The 18,364-nt window shown below is 42.6% G+C and overlaps 2 protein-coding genes across 2 annotated transcripts; both read left to right on the top strand.

Moving 5' to 3' along the window:
* Positions 1 to 206: 206 nt before the first annotated feature.
* Positions 207 to 1,781, top strand: LOC146489497 (uncharacterized). Its single transcript, XM_085111018.1, has 3 exons — positions 207 to 251; positions 665 to 724; positions 987 to 1,781. The coding sequence occupies exons 1-3, from the start codon at positions 207 to 209 to the stop codon at positions 1,671 to 1,673; spliced, it is 792 nt and encodes a 263-aa protein (XP_084967144.1). The 3' UTR covers positions 1,674 to 1,781.
* A 13,515-nt stretch (positions 1,782 to 15,296) lies between these two features.
* LOC146489496 (uncharacterized) lies at positions 15,297 to 17,954 on the top strand. The gene is made up of 3 exons (XM_085111008.1): positions 15,297 to 15,362; positions 15,691 to 15,796; positions 17,374 to 17,954. Exons 1-3 carry the CDS (start codon positions 15,297 to 15,299, stop codon positions 17,952 to 17,954), a joined length of 753 nt encoding a protein of 250 aa, XP_084967134.1.
* Positions 17,955 to 18,364: the final 410 nt, after the last annotated feature.

Here is an 18,364-nt window from a genome sequence, read left to right as displayed (position 1 = left end):
CGCATAGCTCCTTGTTCCCTTTGTCTTCACGAAACATGTTAAGTTTTCGATTTATTTGCATACTTTGGTATACGTAGCATATTTTTCAGTAACACACAGCCTAGCCTGTCCGTTTGTTAAGGAGATCTTTGGTCAGCAACGAAGCTTCCAAATCCTTTTTCCTTCTTTGAGCTAAATTCAAAGCGGTATTTCAAGGAGAGCTAACGATGACATTTAAGATAATCGCAGCTTTTATTGGCATCACTTTTCTCGTAAGCATTTTATATTAATCGAACGACCTTATTTAGTTCTATATCTGCAAAATTATCACCGAGTTCAACATTTTGCAGTTGGGAAGGAAATCAAGTTTCAGCAGGCGAGCGATGCATGGATCTAACCCGTAAAATGCCAGTTATTTAGCCTATGTTTACGTTACTGATAACGATTATAGAGTGCAGAAAAATTGGGCTTATGTTTGTCTATAGTTTTGCTTAGTAAGGTCCTCGCATAACCAAGAAACATAATTTAATTGCTCACGCTTTTTACCATTAATAACCCAAAAAAATCACAGGAATCTCAGGATCTCAGTTATTCGATGGACAAAATCCCGTGACTGAGTTTACGTACAAGAATATGATCTTTACTATTAAACTATCGAAGTTTGAAATCTTTCTTCATCTTCCAGGCACTTGCAGCAGCTGCTGAGCACAAACGGCACAAACGAGTTGTTACACTGGGATGCGAGGTAAAATACTTCATACACTGATGTTTAACTTTTGTGTTTTTCCTGAAATTTGCCAAGTTAAACGTTTATTCATTTTCTGTTGTTTCGTTCAGTCGCTTTTAAAGATATTTTATTAAAAAGATTACAAAATATATGATCGAATGTATAAATAAATTTTTGAATATGTACATTACTGGAGTCCTGGAGATTATTGCGATATAAAATATTTTTCGCCAAAAAAGTCAACGATTTTAATTTTTTTTTTCGTTTTTTTTTTTCCTAGGGAGACGATTGTCCTAAATTAACTAAAATTGAGCGAAAACTCTTCCGTCCAACCTCCTGCCTTGATTATCTGCTGAGAGGAGCCTCAAAATGTGGCGTATACAGGCTTTACGACAATGGCGGAAACAGTTACCCGGCTTACTGTGATCTCAAGTCCGAGCCTGGCACTGCCTGGACCCTAGTCATGTCTTGGAGTACTCTAAATCGTAAGCTTCCCGCTTTTCACAAGATTCCTTTCAAGTACAACTCTCCAGTGAACGAGAACGCACAGAACTGGAATCTGTACCGCCTGAGTTTGACACGAATGAAGTCCCTACAGAGTCACTCCACTCACTGGCGAGCAACATGCAGCTACCCGACCCACGGCGTCGATTTCAGAGATTACCTTCGTGGAAACTTCAACGACTTCAACATTGTGGATTACAATGGTAACAACAAATGTAAAAAAGTTGAATACATCAACATTCGCGGACATATCGGGATCCACCAAACGGTACCTTTTTGGCAGACCGCTAACGTCCAGTCTCTGCGTACTGACAGTACATACGCTACCTGTCAGTTTAAGCCAAAGGCGGGTTCAGTGAAAGATGAAGACAACTTTGGCTACTATAACTACATCAACCCAAAGTTCCGCTGCACACAGGGAAGCCAATCTACCACCCAGTGGTGGTTGGGAGCTCATCTCTGATGCGTTCACAGATGTAACAGCGTGTTAAACGGGGTCGCAGCATTTCACCCCGGACTTAATTTAGAACAATCTGTGATCCGTAGATGATAAAGAAACGAAATTATGTAGTCTGACGGTCATACATTAATAAAGATTTTGCTAATCATCTCAGAGCGTCTGAAATGGATCATGTTTAGTGAAACAAAAAACAGTGACAAAACAAAGGAAAGAAAAAAAAAAAATGGAAAATGCGAGTGACGAATGAAAACTTGTTTCTTGTTTCTACCGGGCAACTGCCAAATGAAACTTATTTTAATCACAGAATTGTGTACTTGTGAAATGTCCCTCATATAGAACTGACCAGTAGCGTGTCTAAGGAAGGACCTACAGTACCCTAACTTCTCACCAACATCAACACAACATTTTTGTGTGTTCATATTGAAGGACCGAAAGTTGATTGGGCTTGAAGAACAAAAATTATCGTCAAACACGAAATAATAGCCTAACAGAAACCCTCAACAGTCCATGGGTTCAGCTGAAGTCCATTGGGTTTATCATCGAAGATAATAGAGATTTGGGGCCTTTCTTTGGGTGGAGTTATTTTCGGAGGGGTACTTTGCGATACTTTCATTCTTTCCGTTTTTTTCTTTTCCTTAGTTTTCTCCGATTCCGTCACTTCCTTTAGGATTACCCACTTCCTATATTTAAAAACTACACCCCCCTCTCCCACCCCACTTTACCCGCTTTTTAAAGGACTAACGGACAACAGGAACAACGCATGCGCCATAGGACAATATTTTGTTCGTCACGTTTACACAGGTTGGTACACTACCAGGGCGCTGTTCAGTGTGCTTCCCATTTCGGTCTTGCTTGCTTCATACCATTTTAATAAAGGCGATGCATTGATACATCGGTCAATTTACAAACAGGTTGCTTGTGCTCTTGTGCTTCTGCTTACAACTGCGTCTTACATGTAAAACAGCCTTTATATTTAACACTTTTATACCATGAAAATTTATACCATATGGAAAAGAGAAGCAATCCCGTGTGCTGTCCTTACTGTACAGTGGTTTTCAACCGCGTGTGGCGTGGCACCAACACCAAAGTTATCGGCAATGCGCTCTGGCCAATCAAAACAGACACAAACAGCACCTGTAATATCTCTCCGACTGTGTCCTGGGTTCTGTCTTTTGTGCAAGCCCGGCTGCATTGCACCAGCCTATGGAACCTTACTCTGTGCTTTCCCTCTCTAGCCTTCCGTCTCCAGGTCTCTTTTGGTCCGGCTTTTCGCGTCATTCACACCCTCAAGAGTCCAAGCGAGCGCTTCTTTTGGGTGTTTGTTTGTATTCATCTTTAGCACATGTCCAATCAGCTGCCTCCGCTTCCTTTGTACCTGCTGACCGATTTCCTATATCTTTGCTAGCTGTCTAATTTTTCACTTGCCACTCTCATTGGCCGATATATGTTTGACATACATTATAGGCACCTGTGAAAGAACACGTTTAACTTTGCCCCGTCTTTTTTAATTATCCGCCATGTCTCACAGCCATAAAAGAGTAAAGCTAGTGAGTTATACTTAATGATCCTAGCTTAGTGTTCTTGTTGAATTGACTGCTTCTTTAAATATATCTCAATCGAAAGAGTGCAGCTTGCTCATTTCTCATCCTTGCCTTAATAGTTTCTTCAGTTACATCAGATAATGTAATTGCTGTCCCAAAAAAATAGAAACATTTCCACCTCTACAAGATCTCTCCCATTGCCACACTTATAAACGCTATAAAGAAAGGTTTACTATTAAAAATAATGATCAATAATGCACATACCTTAGTCTACAACTGAAGCTTTCAACCAAGAATGCACCAGATTACGTTCTATCTGTGCGCGGCTTGACTATCCTGTGGGCCTAATAAACTACACCATCAACAACTTTCTCCAGAATACTTTGTCGAAAAAACTGAACTGAAGAAAGCAAAGCGATCAGAATCAGCCTTCCTTTTAAGGTTCAAACTTTACCCAATACGGTTTAAAGGCAAATGTGAGATCTAAGTCACAAGATTGGACTCACCCTACAACCAGTATCGCCGGCGAAAGACTAGCACGAGAAAGAAATCAAGTCTCAAATCGTAAAACAACAGTGCGTGGTATGCTTATTCTCATGTGATCTGTGTGCTGCAGATTATGTAAGCTACACAACCTGACATTTTCATTAATGTATTGTTGAACGCAACACCTGAGCGATTTATAAGGTTTTTTATTAAGTCTATGGGGACTGATACGTTTCCTGTCAAAGGAAAATTTAATTGAGGGGTCTGACTTTCATCATAAAGGAACTCAATCATAGCTGGAATACGCAAAGTAACAGGAATTTTAGAAGGTGCCTTCGCTGTCTCAGAAGACATCCATCTGTGCCGAGAGTTCCCAGCAGTAAATAGTTTAAGCCTTGACCCTGTTCTGATCGGAAATTCCGTTTACTCATAAAATGACCGGAAGGAATAGTCATGTTGGTTCAATATAGACTAAAACGATATCGAAGAGATGAAGTTTGTTTCATTAAATTCACTACCGACCAACAGGCACAAGCACAATTAACACCAAGAGTTCATTAAAACACACTGAACAGCACCAGCTTTACTCTGGAGCTTGTGTCTCATGACTTGTGCTTGTGCTGAAAAATAAATCGTTGCGCTTTCGCTTGCGTCGTTGTTGAAAACTAGACTTAACCAGATTATAACCATGTGATTGACTTCAACTATAAAATGCATGTTGTATTAGCCATATCCTAATTCCGCAAACTCGCCTAGATGTCCGACTTAATAGCTCGTGGGTTTGGTGAGCGCGCTTTTCGCATTGCAGAAGCTTCTTAGAGGGAATCATGATTGAATGCAAGCTCTCTCACGTGACTGATTGGCCGCCATTTTGAATTAGGTCAAACGTGGCACAAAGTACGCTACTTGTATTGGAATCCGATGGCAAATGAAATGATGATGTTGTGGCCGCATTCTTTTTAAACGAGCTCCTCTGTTTTAAGGAAACATTTTTTGTGTCACACTTGTATGTCGTTTTCAATATTATTCTGTTAGTTTTTTCTGCATAACTTCGTCTATTGTTCCGTAGTTAATCAGTATAAATTCGCGCCTTTGCTTTTTTATTCATTCTCGCTTTGTTCTTTGTAGAATACAGTTTTAGGTTCTTGCGTTTACTAAATCGCCCCTTTTGTCCGTTATCAAAGGCCATATAACGTTTGTAAGTATCACTTTAGCTCTTCATTTCTGCTTATTTTGTTATTTCTATGTACTTGTCTATTTTCAGTGTTCGCCCTTTTTGCTGTAGTAACTTATATTTTCTTCAATTTTAGTAGCAACCGCATCGATTATCGCATCCGATTAATCATCGCAACGTTTACCGCATCGTTTTCTTTCTGTTATTAACGGATATTTGGCATTAAAGAACAAAAACAAAATATTGCGTTGGCCCCTTCAGCTTACTTCCAAAACTTATTTTAGCGAAAGTCAAAGGTTGAGTGTAGGACTCTTAAAGCGACTGAGGTCTCAAATAATGGATATTTCAATTTATTACCGACGTGAATTAATATTATGTCTTAAAGATTTCCGCTGTAGGTATTCTCGGGTAAACAATCCACCATGTCTGTAGGATCAATTGATGTTTTTTTTTCTTTCTCTTGGAGCACAACGCTCAAGTAACTGTTTTAAATACGCTATACGCCAACACACATCACACCGCTGGCTGAAATATTTGCTGCATACAATTCAAGAAACTGCGCAAGATGCCTCCATGCATATATTTTTCGGTTTAGTGACTAAACAATACAACTTTGAACACTGCCTTGCGGAAGTTTACATTGAAATTGACAAGTTGTCTCTAACAGCTTTGTGCGCCAATTGTTTCCTTAACTGGTCTAAAATGTTGCAGACAAATCAGTGCCGGCGATCTTCATACACATGATTGATCACGCATGAACTCACGTGAAATGTTTTCGCCAAAGTTCTGATATTTATCCTGCTGCCCTTAACTTTCCTTAAATTGAATCTTATAGGGTAGCGAAATTATCTCTGAGTCATTTCCCATTAAATAAATTTGTTTCTTAATGTTTCCACAAAAGAGTCAATTTTCAATCCAGGCCGCTTTCAAGCAATCCAGTGGCAGCGAGACACCGGTCAAGATAAGTTATCGGAAAATAATTAAGTCGCCCCCCTCCCTCCCGCAGTAATTTTTTCCTATCACATTTTACATTTAATTAAAGGCCGAGTTTCACGGTCAAGCGCATGCGCGAGCAGACCGGCTCAAAAAGAAATTGTACGGGTCGACACTAAATTCGATGCGAGCTTGTGGTGGAACAATCTGTTGAAATCGCACCCGAATTTGGATCATCCGCTCTTCGTTCTTCACTTTTTATAATCTTTGTTTCCTGTTGTAAATATAAGTTCGATTTTTGTAAGGTTAAAAGTGTTTAAGCATCCAAAAACGACATTTTTGTTGATGGATCGGAAAGGAGACGTCGCGGCCGACCGGCGACGGGATGTTCTGTGGACTCTCTGGAAGCACAGAAGTTAAAGCGGATAGAGTGGAGTGGATGTAGAAATCCTGTGTGGTTAACAAGATGCATCCACCAAACGTGGAAAATTGGTAAAGAGATAAGTCTGTTTAAAATAGACAACGATTTCGCGGCACATCTGCTTTCGCCGGAAATGGCAAAGGTCACCAACTGGCTTTTGATGAACTCGCGAGGATTTTCTAGATTTCAATCGTACTGTTTGTTCATATGGAAGTCAACTGTCAAAAACGGAGAAATCGACGGACAAACAGCATCAAACATCAGTGTTTTGCTTTGGATGGAAGAAATTGTACAACACTGGGACGCGAAGCGAATAAATATGAGATCAAATGTGCGAGTTAGTTGTTGTCGTCTATTAGCGGGCTCGAATAGCGGGCAGTAGCAAAAAAAATCCAAAAGATTTGCGGCAAACTACAAAATCTATTGTAAGGTATTCATTTATTTATAAAATTATTGTCATTGCGAATGGCAAACGCAGTTTTGATTTGCCACCATGGCAGAGTTTTCTCAAATGCATTCCAGCATCTCGGAAGGACGCTCAGTGTTGTTGTTACTAAACGGTCGCATCGCTTCTTGAAGCTTGCGGATTTCTCGTTCTTCGCCTTCTCGCTGGTCTAATAAAATCAGGCTATCGAGCGTACACACTATAGTAAGTTTATCACTGAATGCTGATGAAATACTGGATTTAAGAATGTAAGTTTGAGGGAGCTTCTCGGCTTTTCGAACCGCGCATAATGAGAAAAGGTCGATGCCGCGAGATATCGACATTGTACTAAAATAAAACCGTATACGTTCGCAAAAGTTCTGGCATTTCTTGAATGTCATGGTTCATAAACGAAGCGGCGCTGCAAAAATCCCCATGTTTTTTACATGAACAGCCTTTTTGTTTCTTTCTGAAACGTGACCGAAACACTGGCCGGTCAGTTTTATTTTTATGCCAGCAAGTTATGAGACTTGCCCGCCGTATCCCGCCGGTGTTGTGTACTCGCTTCTAATTTGTCCAAAAACAATTGGTTTGACAGCGCTTACGTTATCGCTCGCACATGCGCCGAACCGTGAAACTCTCCCTTTAAGTTATTACCTATAGACTTTCCTTTTGTAAACCTAGCATTCAACTTGTAACTTCTCAACTATTTTACCCTATTATCTGTTAATATTAGCGTATGAAGCTCTTGAATACGGGTTAATAAACTTCTAATAATTTACAGAAAAAATAGAAAGACAAAGATTTGATTGTCACAGCTGTCTTCGTCTTCACGAAACAGGTTAAGTTTTCGATTTATTTAGCATAGTTTGGTATACGTAGCATATTTGTAACACATAGCCTAGCCTGCTCGCTTGTTGACGAGATCTTTGGTCAGCAAAGAACCTTCCAAATCCTTTTTTTGTTCTTTGAACTAAATTCGAAACGGTATTTCAAGGAGAGCTAACGATGACATTTAAGGCGATCGCGGCTTTTATTGGCATCTCTTTTCTCGTGAGTGATTTGTTTGTGACACAAAACTATTAATGGAACGATCCTTCTTAGTTTTATATCTGCCAAATTATCACCGAGTTCAACATTTTGAAATTGAGCACGAGATTCAAACCGGCGAGCGATGCATGGAACTAAGGCGTAAAGGAAGGAAATGACCGTTTTATTTGGCCTATTTGAGGAAGTAACGCCGCATGATCAAGAAATAATTATAATTACTCACGCCGTTTACCGTTTTCATACCTACAAAATCACAGGAATCTCAGGATCTCAGTTATACGATGGACAAAATCCAGTGACTGAGTTTAACTACAAGAAAATGATCATCACTATTGAACTGCCCAAGATTAAAATCGTTTTTCATCTTCTTCTAGGCACTTGCAGCAGTTGCTGAGCACAGACGGCACAAACGAGTTCTTACTCTGGGATGCGAGGTAAACTTCACTGTCTGATGCCGGGTTTATTTATAGCTGAAAAAATTATTTCTTTCATGCAATTGTTACACAAGAAAATCCACACTGTTTGGTGTTTTCCAAGAGTATTTACGATATTAAAATACGGTTTCACAACTCATTTTCACAACGCGAGTCTTTTTGCTTCTCGAGCACGCACATGGCTTCTCCTTACGTCACTTGTCGTCTTGACGACACATCTCGTGTCCAGTCCCTTGAGAGGCGCGTACTTATAGTTCCTATACCTAACACTCTCCCCTAACTTGAAAAGAAATGTCATCCGTGACATTTGACAACATTTGGCATGCAATACAGAACAAAACTTTACGAAAGTGGCCTTTTTTGTTTAGGATTCCTTGCTTCTTAAATCCTGGAGTGGGTTGATCAGGCCCAGCTCCTTACAGGCCACGTAACATCTCTCAGTTCATCTGTCCAAACTAGTGTTCAAGATTCTGTAGCACAATGACCATCTTCAGACAGTTCCTACAGCATTCACAGAATGAATGTCAGAATTGAATACACTTAAGAAAACTCGATTTTTTTTTTTAAACAATGTGATAGACAAAAACTGTTTATCTGCTCATCTGCACTGAAATGACTGATAAGGTGCTCCCCATTGTGGCAACTGTGGTACCATTGGATAGGGCATACAAGGCATCATCATATTCATGTTCCAAAACATGGGCGGTTCTGGTGGAGAAATATAGTTACAGGCTGGTGACAACGTACAGTACTGGTTCACTGGGAATTCAGGTATGTAGGGCGTTGGCAGTGTTGGTATCCCACCCTGCTGTATTCCTACATATGGATCAACCTTAACCTGTCGCACATAAGTTGGTTCCCCAGGACTGTCATAAGTAAACCGTTTAGGTGCCTGTCTAAGACGTTGAGGTCGGTCTGATTTGCTAACATCCTCTCGCTCGTCCCTCTCTCCATCGACTGCTTGAGAGTCTCGTGTTAGCTGTGCTTCGCCAGGAGTACCAGCAATGTTAGCTTCCGGCCCCATTTCACTTGACACCTCACCAGAATGAACATCCGTGAAATCTGGTTCTGGCTCGTCTTTACTTGTAGACTCTAGCTGTATCTGTGTTCGGTCATTTCCATCGTGTCCTGGTGAAAGATTCAAGCATGAAACGTCTGGAAATTCATCTTCACTGTCACTTTCGTTCCCTTCTTGTACCAGTGGTTGGACATCATCACAATGATAGGGTGCTGCTGTTTTCGTCTTCTTTACGGGAGGGAGGTCCTCCCAGGGTTTGCCTGGTAAATAATCACAAGGGAGTAAGAGGTTTCGATGTAGAGTGCGGGTGGGTCGTTGGCTTGATTCTGGTCTCACGTCGTACACCGGGCTTCCCTCCCCTTTTCTTGCAACAACTATATGGATTTGGTCTTCCCAGAAAGCGCGGAGCTTGCCAGGCCCGCCACGAGGAGTAAGGTTGCGTACAAGGACACGGTCTCCCACTTGCAGTGCTGATGATCGCACTCGTTTGTCATAATTTTTTTTCCCCTCATGGCATTCTTCCTGGCAGATTGTGATGCGAGTGAGTAAGCTTCTTGCATGGCAGATTTCCATTTGGTAACATACTCAGCATGTGATTTGGCTCCTGTCTCCACCTCGAGGTCAACGATTACATCGATTGGCAGACGAGGGCTGCGACCAAATAACAGGAAAAATGGAGAATAACCGGTTGACTCGTGAACAGTGCAGTTATATGCGTGAATGAGTTTGTTAATATGGTCCTTCCAGCAAGACTTGTGGGTTTCCGGTAGGGTACGCAGCATGCTGAGAAGTGTACGGTTCATTCTTTCCACCAGACCATTCCCCTGTGGACGGTACGGAGTCGTTCTCGAATGCATTACTCCAGAGAGTTCCTCCAGCCTTTTGAACAACCGGTTCTCAAATTCGCCCCCCATATCGTGGTGGAGTTTCTCTGGGAAACCAAAGCGTGGGATGAAATCATTGAAGATCTTGTCTGCAGCAGTAACAGCAGTTTTATTTCTCGTCGGGTACGCTTGTGCATATTTGTTGAAATGGTCAACAACAACTAGGATATATTCATGGCCCCCTGAGCTTCGCTCGAGATGTACAAAGTCGATAGAAACCATCTGAAGAGGAGCGGTTGTTAGAATTGGTTGTAATGGTTCTCTCGTTGGTAGATTTGGGCGTCTTTGTTTCAGGCAGCGGCACGTGTGATGGATAAAGTTTTCAATGTCTCTCCTCATGTGTGGCCAATAAAATCTCTCACGGGCTAGAGCTAGTACCCTCTCAACACCAAGGTGGCCCATCTCTTCATGGAGTTCGCGATAAACGGTGCGACGAAATTTCTGTGGAAGAACAACCTGCTGGTTACGATAAAGTACTCCACTCTTTCTGTTCACGTGAAGTTTATGCCACTCATTCAGTAACTTACGAACCAAAGGTGATTCTGAGTGCTTTTCTGCAACTGTCGGTTTGTGTTTTGCTTTGATCAATTTAAGGACACGCCCAATGTAAGGGTCTTCATTCTGTGCTTTCACTAAATCCACCACTCTTACTTGGTTACCAGATGCTTGGGACAGAGGGTCAACATGGAGCTCCTCTTCTTTATCAGTCAGTGCTGCAATCCAGACATTGTCACCACTTGATAACACTTGGGCTGAGGCGTGCAAGCTTTCAGGGGTTACCTTTTCAGTACAACTGTCCATGTAGGTCTTGAAGTCACTGGGTAATCGGGAAAGACTATCTGCATCAACATTCAACTTGCCTGGTCGGTACCGTATTTCGAAGTTAAAGTCAGCAAGCTCTCCGACCCATCTCAATCCTGTGGCGTTTAGCTTGGCAGATGTTAACACATAAGTTAAGGGGTTGTTGTCCGTGTATACTACAAATTCAGGAGCGTAGTAGAGATAGTCCCTGAATTGTTCTGTCACTGACCATTTCAAGGCTAAAAATTCCAGCTTGCCAGAATGCATGTGGTAATTTTGTTCACATGGGGTCAGAGTCCTGGATGCATATGCAATTACTCGGGTAGTACCATTCTGCTTTTGGTACAAGACAGCCCCCAAGCCATCCTGTGACGCATCGGTGTGTACAATAAAAGGTGCATCATAATCTGGATATGCCAGCAAAGGGGGTGAAGTTATTTTGTCTATCAGGACATCCAATGCTGACTGTTGACTGGGTCCCCACTCTACTGGTGATGAAGATGGTAACTGTCCACTGCGCAGCCTTGGGTTCTGTCTGATTGGGTTAGTATTCTTTTTCTTTGGTAGGTCATGATTGAGGAGATCATAAATGGGTTTTGCTGTTTGTGCAAAGTTTTTGATGTGACGGCGGTAAACTCCAAGTAGGCCCGTAATTCTTCTAACTTCTCCAACTGTTTGCGGCTTTAAATCCTTCATCGCAGTCACTGCATTTGTAGCTTTCGGATCTATCCGATACCCGTCTTGAGAAATCACTCTTCCAAGGAAGGACACTTCCCGCTTGAACAAGTTACACTTTCTGGGCTTAAGCTTCACACCATAACTCTTCAACCGACGAAGAACTTTACGCAGATGCTCAATATGTTCAGAAAATGTTCCCGAGAATACAATTACATCGTCCAAGTAAGGGATGCATATCTCATCACGCAGCTGCCCAAGACAGTTCTCCATAAATCTTTGAAAATTTGCTGGAGCATTCATGAGTCCGAATGGTATACGCACCCATTCGTATAATCCCCAGGGCGTAACAAACGCAGTCAACGGTTGACTTTTCTCTCCAATGAATCCCTGATGGTACGCTTTTCCCTGATCCAAAACACTGAACCATGATTTGCCCCCGAGACTATCTAAGGCTTCCTGGATCCGAGGGATGGGATGCCGATCTGGCACTGTTTTCTTATTCGATTCTCTGTAATCTATTCACAACCTCATCTCACCATCTTTTTCACGAACACAGACAACACTTCTTGAGAATGGAGATCTGGACTTCCGAATGAAACCACGGTTAAGCAAGTCCTCAATGTAACCTTTAACTTCGGGATAGAGTGGACGGGGTATGGAAATGTAGTTCTTCTGTACTGGTTGGTCACTAGTCAACCTGATATCCATCTCCAACTCGGAAATGCAGCCGACGTCATCATCACTTGTCACAAATACATCTGCTTCTTCAACCAACAACTGTTTCGCATGCTCCTTTTGTTCTGCTGATAATCCACTCAAATCAACTTCAGGTAACCAAGACAAGTTTCTCTCAATTTGCTCAGCAGATGTATGTTGTTTACAAAACGATCCAGCACATGGGGTTGGTGTCTCAGGATGTTTAAACCTGACTTCGACAGGAGTCACTGACCGGACAAGATGAAGGCGTCCCAGGACAACTCTTCCAGGTAAAGTGATGTCATGGTTTGTGTTGTTGGTCACTGGGACTGAGAAGATGGTTGCATCGCCCTCCTTTACGGTGGTAAGGGATTCATGTACTGCCAATCCCGAAGACCAGGTAGCCAACTCGTCTGGCTCAAAAATGACAGGAGTCTTACGGTGGATTGGTCCAGTATTAGCACGGCAAGGTAAGTGAACAGTCTCTCCTGCAGGGACAGTGTGTGGCTTCTTTGTGGATTTAACTAGACAGAGTTCACCAGAGTTAGTAGTACGAATTAGGCTTATCAATGCTTGCAGGTCACCACTTTTACTCACTTTGAAGCTTCTCAACATCCGTTCCAGCAACACATCATCTTCATTATCTTCAGTGTTTCTGACCATCAACTCTATAACATTAAAACCAATGACGGGCTGCTCAATGTTCTCCTTTGTTACCAAAAATGGAACCCTTATCTCTGTCTCGTTTCCATTTGTCAACCTCACACCAATCTCTACCCACCCACAGTAAGGGATATCTGTTCCATTTGCTGCTTGCAAACTTATGGACCCATCTGTCCCAAGTAATTGTTTAATATCCCTTGTTTGAACTGTTGGTAGTTGGCTCTGCAGGAAATCTTCTGAAACAATTGATACTTGGGCTCCTGTGTCCCATAAAACGTCTGTAGGCTTATCCTCCAGGTAACAATCCACTAGACACTTCCTTCCCACCAGCCTAACTATGCGCTCCTGTTGCCTGGGAGTGGTATGACTACTGTACACATCTCTATCTTGTGCATCTCCTAACCCCTTTTCTTTAGAAAATTCTCTCTCAGAGAGCTCTTTGATTGCTTTGCATAACACTTAATGTTTTGGCCAATGAACCTTTTGACAATGCTCAGAACAATATCGAACAGACTGGCAGGCTGAACACTGTAGCAACTGTTTACGGCAATCAAACTCCAGGCAACCACTACACTGGTGGGACTTCTCTTTCTCTGGCAAGGCTACTCCCTGTCCCGCGGGGGTAGCCTGGATGCGTTTCCCGGATAGCTTCTGAGCCTGGTTTGACAGTAGCGGGCAATATGGTTCAAGCCTCCACAGAGATAGCAATGTGGACATCGGTCACCTTCCCTATTCATTCTACACTCTTGGCAACCAGGTGGTCTTGCTCCAGCCCTCGCTCCCCTCCCAGTTGGACTAGGTGCCATGGTGTCTGCCTTCTGGTTATTTGATACGTCACGAAGAGTTTTAACTTCTGATTTCACTGTGGCCAGCTCCGCTTGTACAGCTTTTAGTGTTGCTAGGACCTGTGAGTCCTTCTGCGACTCCTTTTTCGTTTTTGCTTCCACTGCACCTTCAACGGTGAGAACCTTTGCAGACTTTCCCTTGCTGGTAAAACTGAACTTATTACTTCGCTCGGCTTCTGCAGATATAGCTAGGCTCATTACTCCAATGAGGTCTTCATCTGCGACTGTTGGGTTCTGAGTGAGTGGTCTTATCTTTGCACGAATGGTTTCGTCAGCAAGACCGGTTTCCAAGGCATGCAGGAACAAACTTTGCACCGAGGAGGCATCGTACTTAACCCCACTATCGGACTCTTTTGAAGCACTAATTACCTTTTGCCTAATAGTGAGTGCTCTCATCAGAAATGACTGAGGGTCTTCATTGGGTTGCTGGGCAATGTTTGTTAGAAGCTGGTAAAGTTCTGTGGCATTTTTCTCATGAAAATGGAAGCGAAGAATTTTACGCAGCCTGGGTAGGATTAGGTCAGTCATGTTCTCTAGGTAGCTTCTTAGTTGCAGGCCTGGCTGCACAGCACGAACAACGGCACTAACTACTTCTTTGTCTGAGTACCCCTTGGCAAGCCCTGATTCTATTTGGGATATTAGAGCTTGATAACCCAGTTTATCTTTCTGACCAGGGTCACCCACCACTCCTTGTATTTTGAAATCCCTGCGGAATATGCTTTGCGCAACCCCCTTGGCAGGAAACTTGATCGTGTCTTCGTCTTTCACTGAGTCAGGAAACTTTTCTTTCTGCATTTTGGCCAATTGCTCCTCGACTAATTGCTGCTTAGACCCTAAATCACCCAATTCTATTTTTAGCTTCTTCAGGTCGCCCTTGCCTTCCAATTCTTCTTGGCCGTATTGATCTTCTATCCCCTCGAGTGGTGGTGGACCCAACTGTGCAATTAACCCCTCAACAAATTCAATTTGATCATCGCCAGACAACTTCTCGAATGAATCCTCAATATTTCGTCTGATAGACCGAATAACACTTAATATCCCCTTGCCTTCTACTGCCGACTTTTCAACTTTTGCATGAAGAGCAAATTCACATAACGCACTCAGGTCCAGCGACAAAATTTTGCGATCCAGAAGAATCAGTTGTTCCTCCGCCATTTCGATTTTACTTGTAAACAACACGAACAGATTTCCACATGCACAAAGTCCAATAAAACAATGTTCCTACCTTCCCTGGCCTCAAATTCAGGCTCCACTATCTTTTGCCAAACTGTCCACACCAAATGTCCGCTTCAACTACAACCAGTTAAATCCTGTTAATAAATCGTTGTCCATTGAAATCCAAAGTGAATGCGTAATGGCGGCGACAAACGCGAGTCCTCGCACACAGTGAGCAATCGATCGTCAAAACGGGTACATTTCCATCAAGTTTCTTCGAGAAAAATCTCCCGGACAGGCCCCCAGAATGTTACACAAGAAAATCCACACTGTTTGTTGTTTTCCAAGAGTATTTACGATATTAAAATACGGTTTCACAACTCATTTTCACAACGCGAGTCTTTTTGCTTCTCGAGCACGCACATGGCTTCTCCTTACGTCACTTGTCGTCTTGACGACACATCTCGTGTCCAGTCCCTTGAGAGGCGCGTACTTATAGTTCCTATACCTAACACAATTTCACTCACATTGACGGGCTGAAGAAATTTTATAAGAAAAAGTCGTGATCGAGAGTTCAAACGATCTTCAAAACGTAAAAGATGGAAATCAAAGCAATTACAACCGAATTTTTAGCAATAAGAAGTTCAGGTCGACTGGGTTGATTCCCGAATGCCGCGCTCGCGAATATTTCGCTCCTCACCGGCAGTCCGAATGTTTGGTATATGTACATTTCTGGTGTCGTGGAGAATGTTGCGATATTTTTCGTGCCAGACTAAAGTCGATAATTTTAATTCTTTATTGCTTTTTCTTTTTCTAGGGAGACGATTGTCCTAAATCAACTAAAATCCAGCGAAAACTCTTCCGTCCAACCTCCTGCCTGGATTATCTGCTGAGAGGAGCCTCAAAATGTGGCGTCTACAGACATAGGCGTACGGGCAATTTTTTGCCAGGGGGGGCGGTGAACCATTTGCCCAAAAAATTTTCGTAAGTTGCCAAATTTTTAAGAAACAATCGAAAAGAAACGAGGGTCATACGATGCACTAACATTAGGCCTACATATGAAGAGAAAATATTCATACTTATGAATCTATCCGTATGAGCTCATAAAACACGTTAAAAGGAATAGTTGTCTCTGCCATTTCGACGGCCGAAGATATCAATGATAAGATCCATGTCATTGTTGACTGCAGAGTTAGTATATGCTCTTTCAATGTTAATAAGTGCGATCAGTACTGACTAATTGTTGCCCCATGGTGCTGCGGAGATAAGTTTTCAATCTGCGCAACGCACTGAATGATCGTTCCTGTACAGGTGCAATTCCGGTACAGGTGCGTTTGTCTTTGTGCGTGTTCACCTACAAGGGCTTGAAGGCGGCGCGATGGCGTTTGTCTGGGTGCCCTGGCGGATAAAAGATCAAATATAAGATCGCACCTTCTTCGCAACTGCTTAAGTTGCGTACTAACTGCGAGGATCTTTCTTCTATTTGATCTTTCACCCGCAATATGACAAGCTCCCAGTTGGCTTCATAGCTCAGTTGGTACATAGTTAGCACTGCACCGGCATCGCAGAGGTCATGGGTTTAATTACCGTTCAAGCTTGAATTTTTTCAGACCTTCTTTTCGCAACTGCTTAAGTTGCGGACTAACTGCCTGGATCTTTCTTCTATTTAATAACCAGAAGCTCATCAAGCCCTAGCCAACAACTGTCTCGTATAAATGTAACTACAATTGGCGCCAAAATTGTTGACACATTCACATTTTTAACACCCTATTTCGTCACTGTGATCCCTTTTTGCTCCCCTCACATGTCCTTTCAGTCCCCCTCCCCCCAAACAATGTTCAGTTACGGTAATTGCCGTGATCTCGTGGTACAAACAAGCAACAGTTGGATGGGGGAGCGGGTCAGGCCTTCTTTTCGCAACTGCTTAAGTTGGGGACTAACTGCCTGGATCTTTCTTCTATTTAATAACCAGAAGCTCATCAAGCGCTAGCCAACAACTGTCTCGTATAAAGGTAACTACAATTGGCGCCAAAATTGTTGACACATTCACATTTTTAACACCCTATTTCGTCACTGTGATCCCTTTTTGCTCCCCTCACATGTCCTTTCAGTCCCCCTCCCCCCAAACAATGTTCAGTTGTACGGTAATTGCCGTGATCTCGTGGTACAAACAAGCAACAGTTGGATGGGGGAGCGGGGTCTTTTTGACAGTTTAATGCGCGAAAAAAAGAGTGGTGTTATTTGGTGGACTAGTGAAACTACTATAGGAACACAATGTCTCAACTAATTATGTCGCCGATTGTAGTCTTAAATTGGCTTCACCACGCCGACTTTAGGTTAAAACAGAAAATATCTATCTCTTCAAAAAAAACACAGAGACTTCTTTTAAAACTGGCTTTGCCCAGATTTCTCTTTCTGCCCAAAAAATCTGAGTTGCCCAAACTTTGGGAGGGCTGCAGCCCCCCTCACCCCCCCGGCCCGTACGCCTATGTCTACAGACTTTACGATAATGGCGGAAACAGTTACCCGGCTTACTGTTATCTCAAGTCCGAGCCTGGCACTGCCTGGACCCTAGTCATGTCCTGGAGTACTCTAAATCGTAACCTGCCCGCTTTTTGGAAGATTCCTTTCAAGTACAACTCTCCAGTGAACGAGAACGCACAGAACTGGAATCTGTACCGCCTGAGTTTGGCACGAATGAAGTCCCTACAGAGTCACTCCACTCACTGGCGAGCAACATGCAGCTACCCGACCCACGGCGTCGATTTCAGAGATTATGTCCGTGGAAGCTTCAAAGACTTCAACGTCATCGATTACCTTGATAACAACAAATGCAAGAAAGTTGAATACATCAACATCCGCGGACACATTGGGATCCACCAAACGGTACCTTTTTGGCAGGGTGCTAACAGCCACTTTCTGCATACGGACAGTTCACACACTACCTGTCAGTTTAAGCCAAAGGCGGGTTCAGTGACACAGGAAGACAACTTTGGCTACTATCGCACAGTAAACCCAAAGTTCCGCTGCACACAGGGAAGCCAATCTACCACCCAGTGGTGGTTGGGAGCTCATCTCTGATGCGTTCACAGATGCCACAGCGTGTTAAACGGGGTCGCAGCATTTCACCCCAAACTTAATTTAGAACAAACTGTGATCCGTAGATGATAAAGAAACGAAATTGTGTAGTCTGACAGTAATACTTTAATAAAGATTTTGCTAATCATCTCAGAGCGTGTGAAATTGATCATGTTGAGTGCAACGAAAAACAGTGATAAAACAAAGGAAAGATGATAGGTTGGAAAATGCGAGTGTCGAATGAAAACATTTATATCCGGACAAAAGTAAAATGAAAATAGATATTTGGGAGCCTTTTTAAAGATGGGGTAATTTTCAGAGGGGTTTACACTCAGATTTTTGAGGAATTTTTCATTCTTTCCGTTTCCTTTTGGATCACCCACTCCTTATATTTGGAGACAATACCCCCTCAT

Source organism: Pavona decussata, unplaced genomic scaffold (assembly GCF_977016875.1).
Source record: "Pavona decussata unplaced genomic scaffold, jaPavDecu1.1 SCAFFOLD_6, whole genome shotgun sequence".
NCBI lineage: Eukaryota > Metazoa > Cnidaria > Anthozoa > Scleractinia > Agariciidae > Pavona > Pavona decussata.
Note: the sequence above shows the minus strand (reverse complement) of the source record. Positions and strands in the feature narration are given on the sequence as shown.

Bases quoted from the DNA above. Each gene is read 5' to 3' on its own strand.
- LOC146489497 (XM_085111018.1), top strand. From the start codon at position 207: ATGACATTTAAGATAATCGCAGCTTTTATTGGCATCACTTTTCTC. The intron at 252-664 runs GTAAGCATTTTA...TTCATCTTCCAG, and splicing joins TTATTGGCATCACTTTTCTC to GCACTTGCAGCAGCTGCTGA. The intron at 725-986 runs GTAAAATACTTC...TTTTTTTCCTAG, and splicing joins TTGTTACACTGGGATGCGAG to GGAGACGATTGTCCTAAATT.
- LOC146489496 (XM_085111008.1), top strand. From the start codon at position 15,297: ATGGCTTCTCCTTACGTCACTTGTCGTCTTGACGACACATCTCGTGTC. The intron at 15,363-15,690 runs GTACTTATAGTT...TTCTTTTTCTAG, and splicing joins TCCAGTCCCTTGAGAGGCGC to GGAGACGATTGTCCTAAATC. The intron at 15,797-17,373 runs ATAGGCGTACGG...ATGTCTACAGAC, and splicing joins AAAATGTGGCGTCTACAGAC to TTTACGATAATGGCGGAAAC.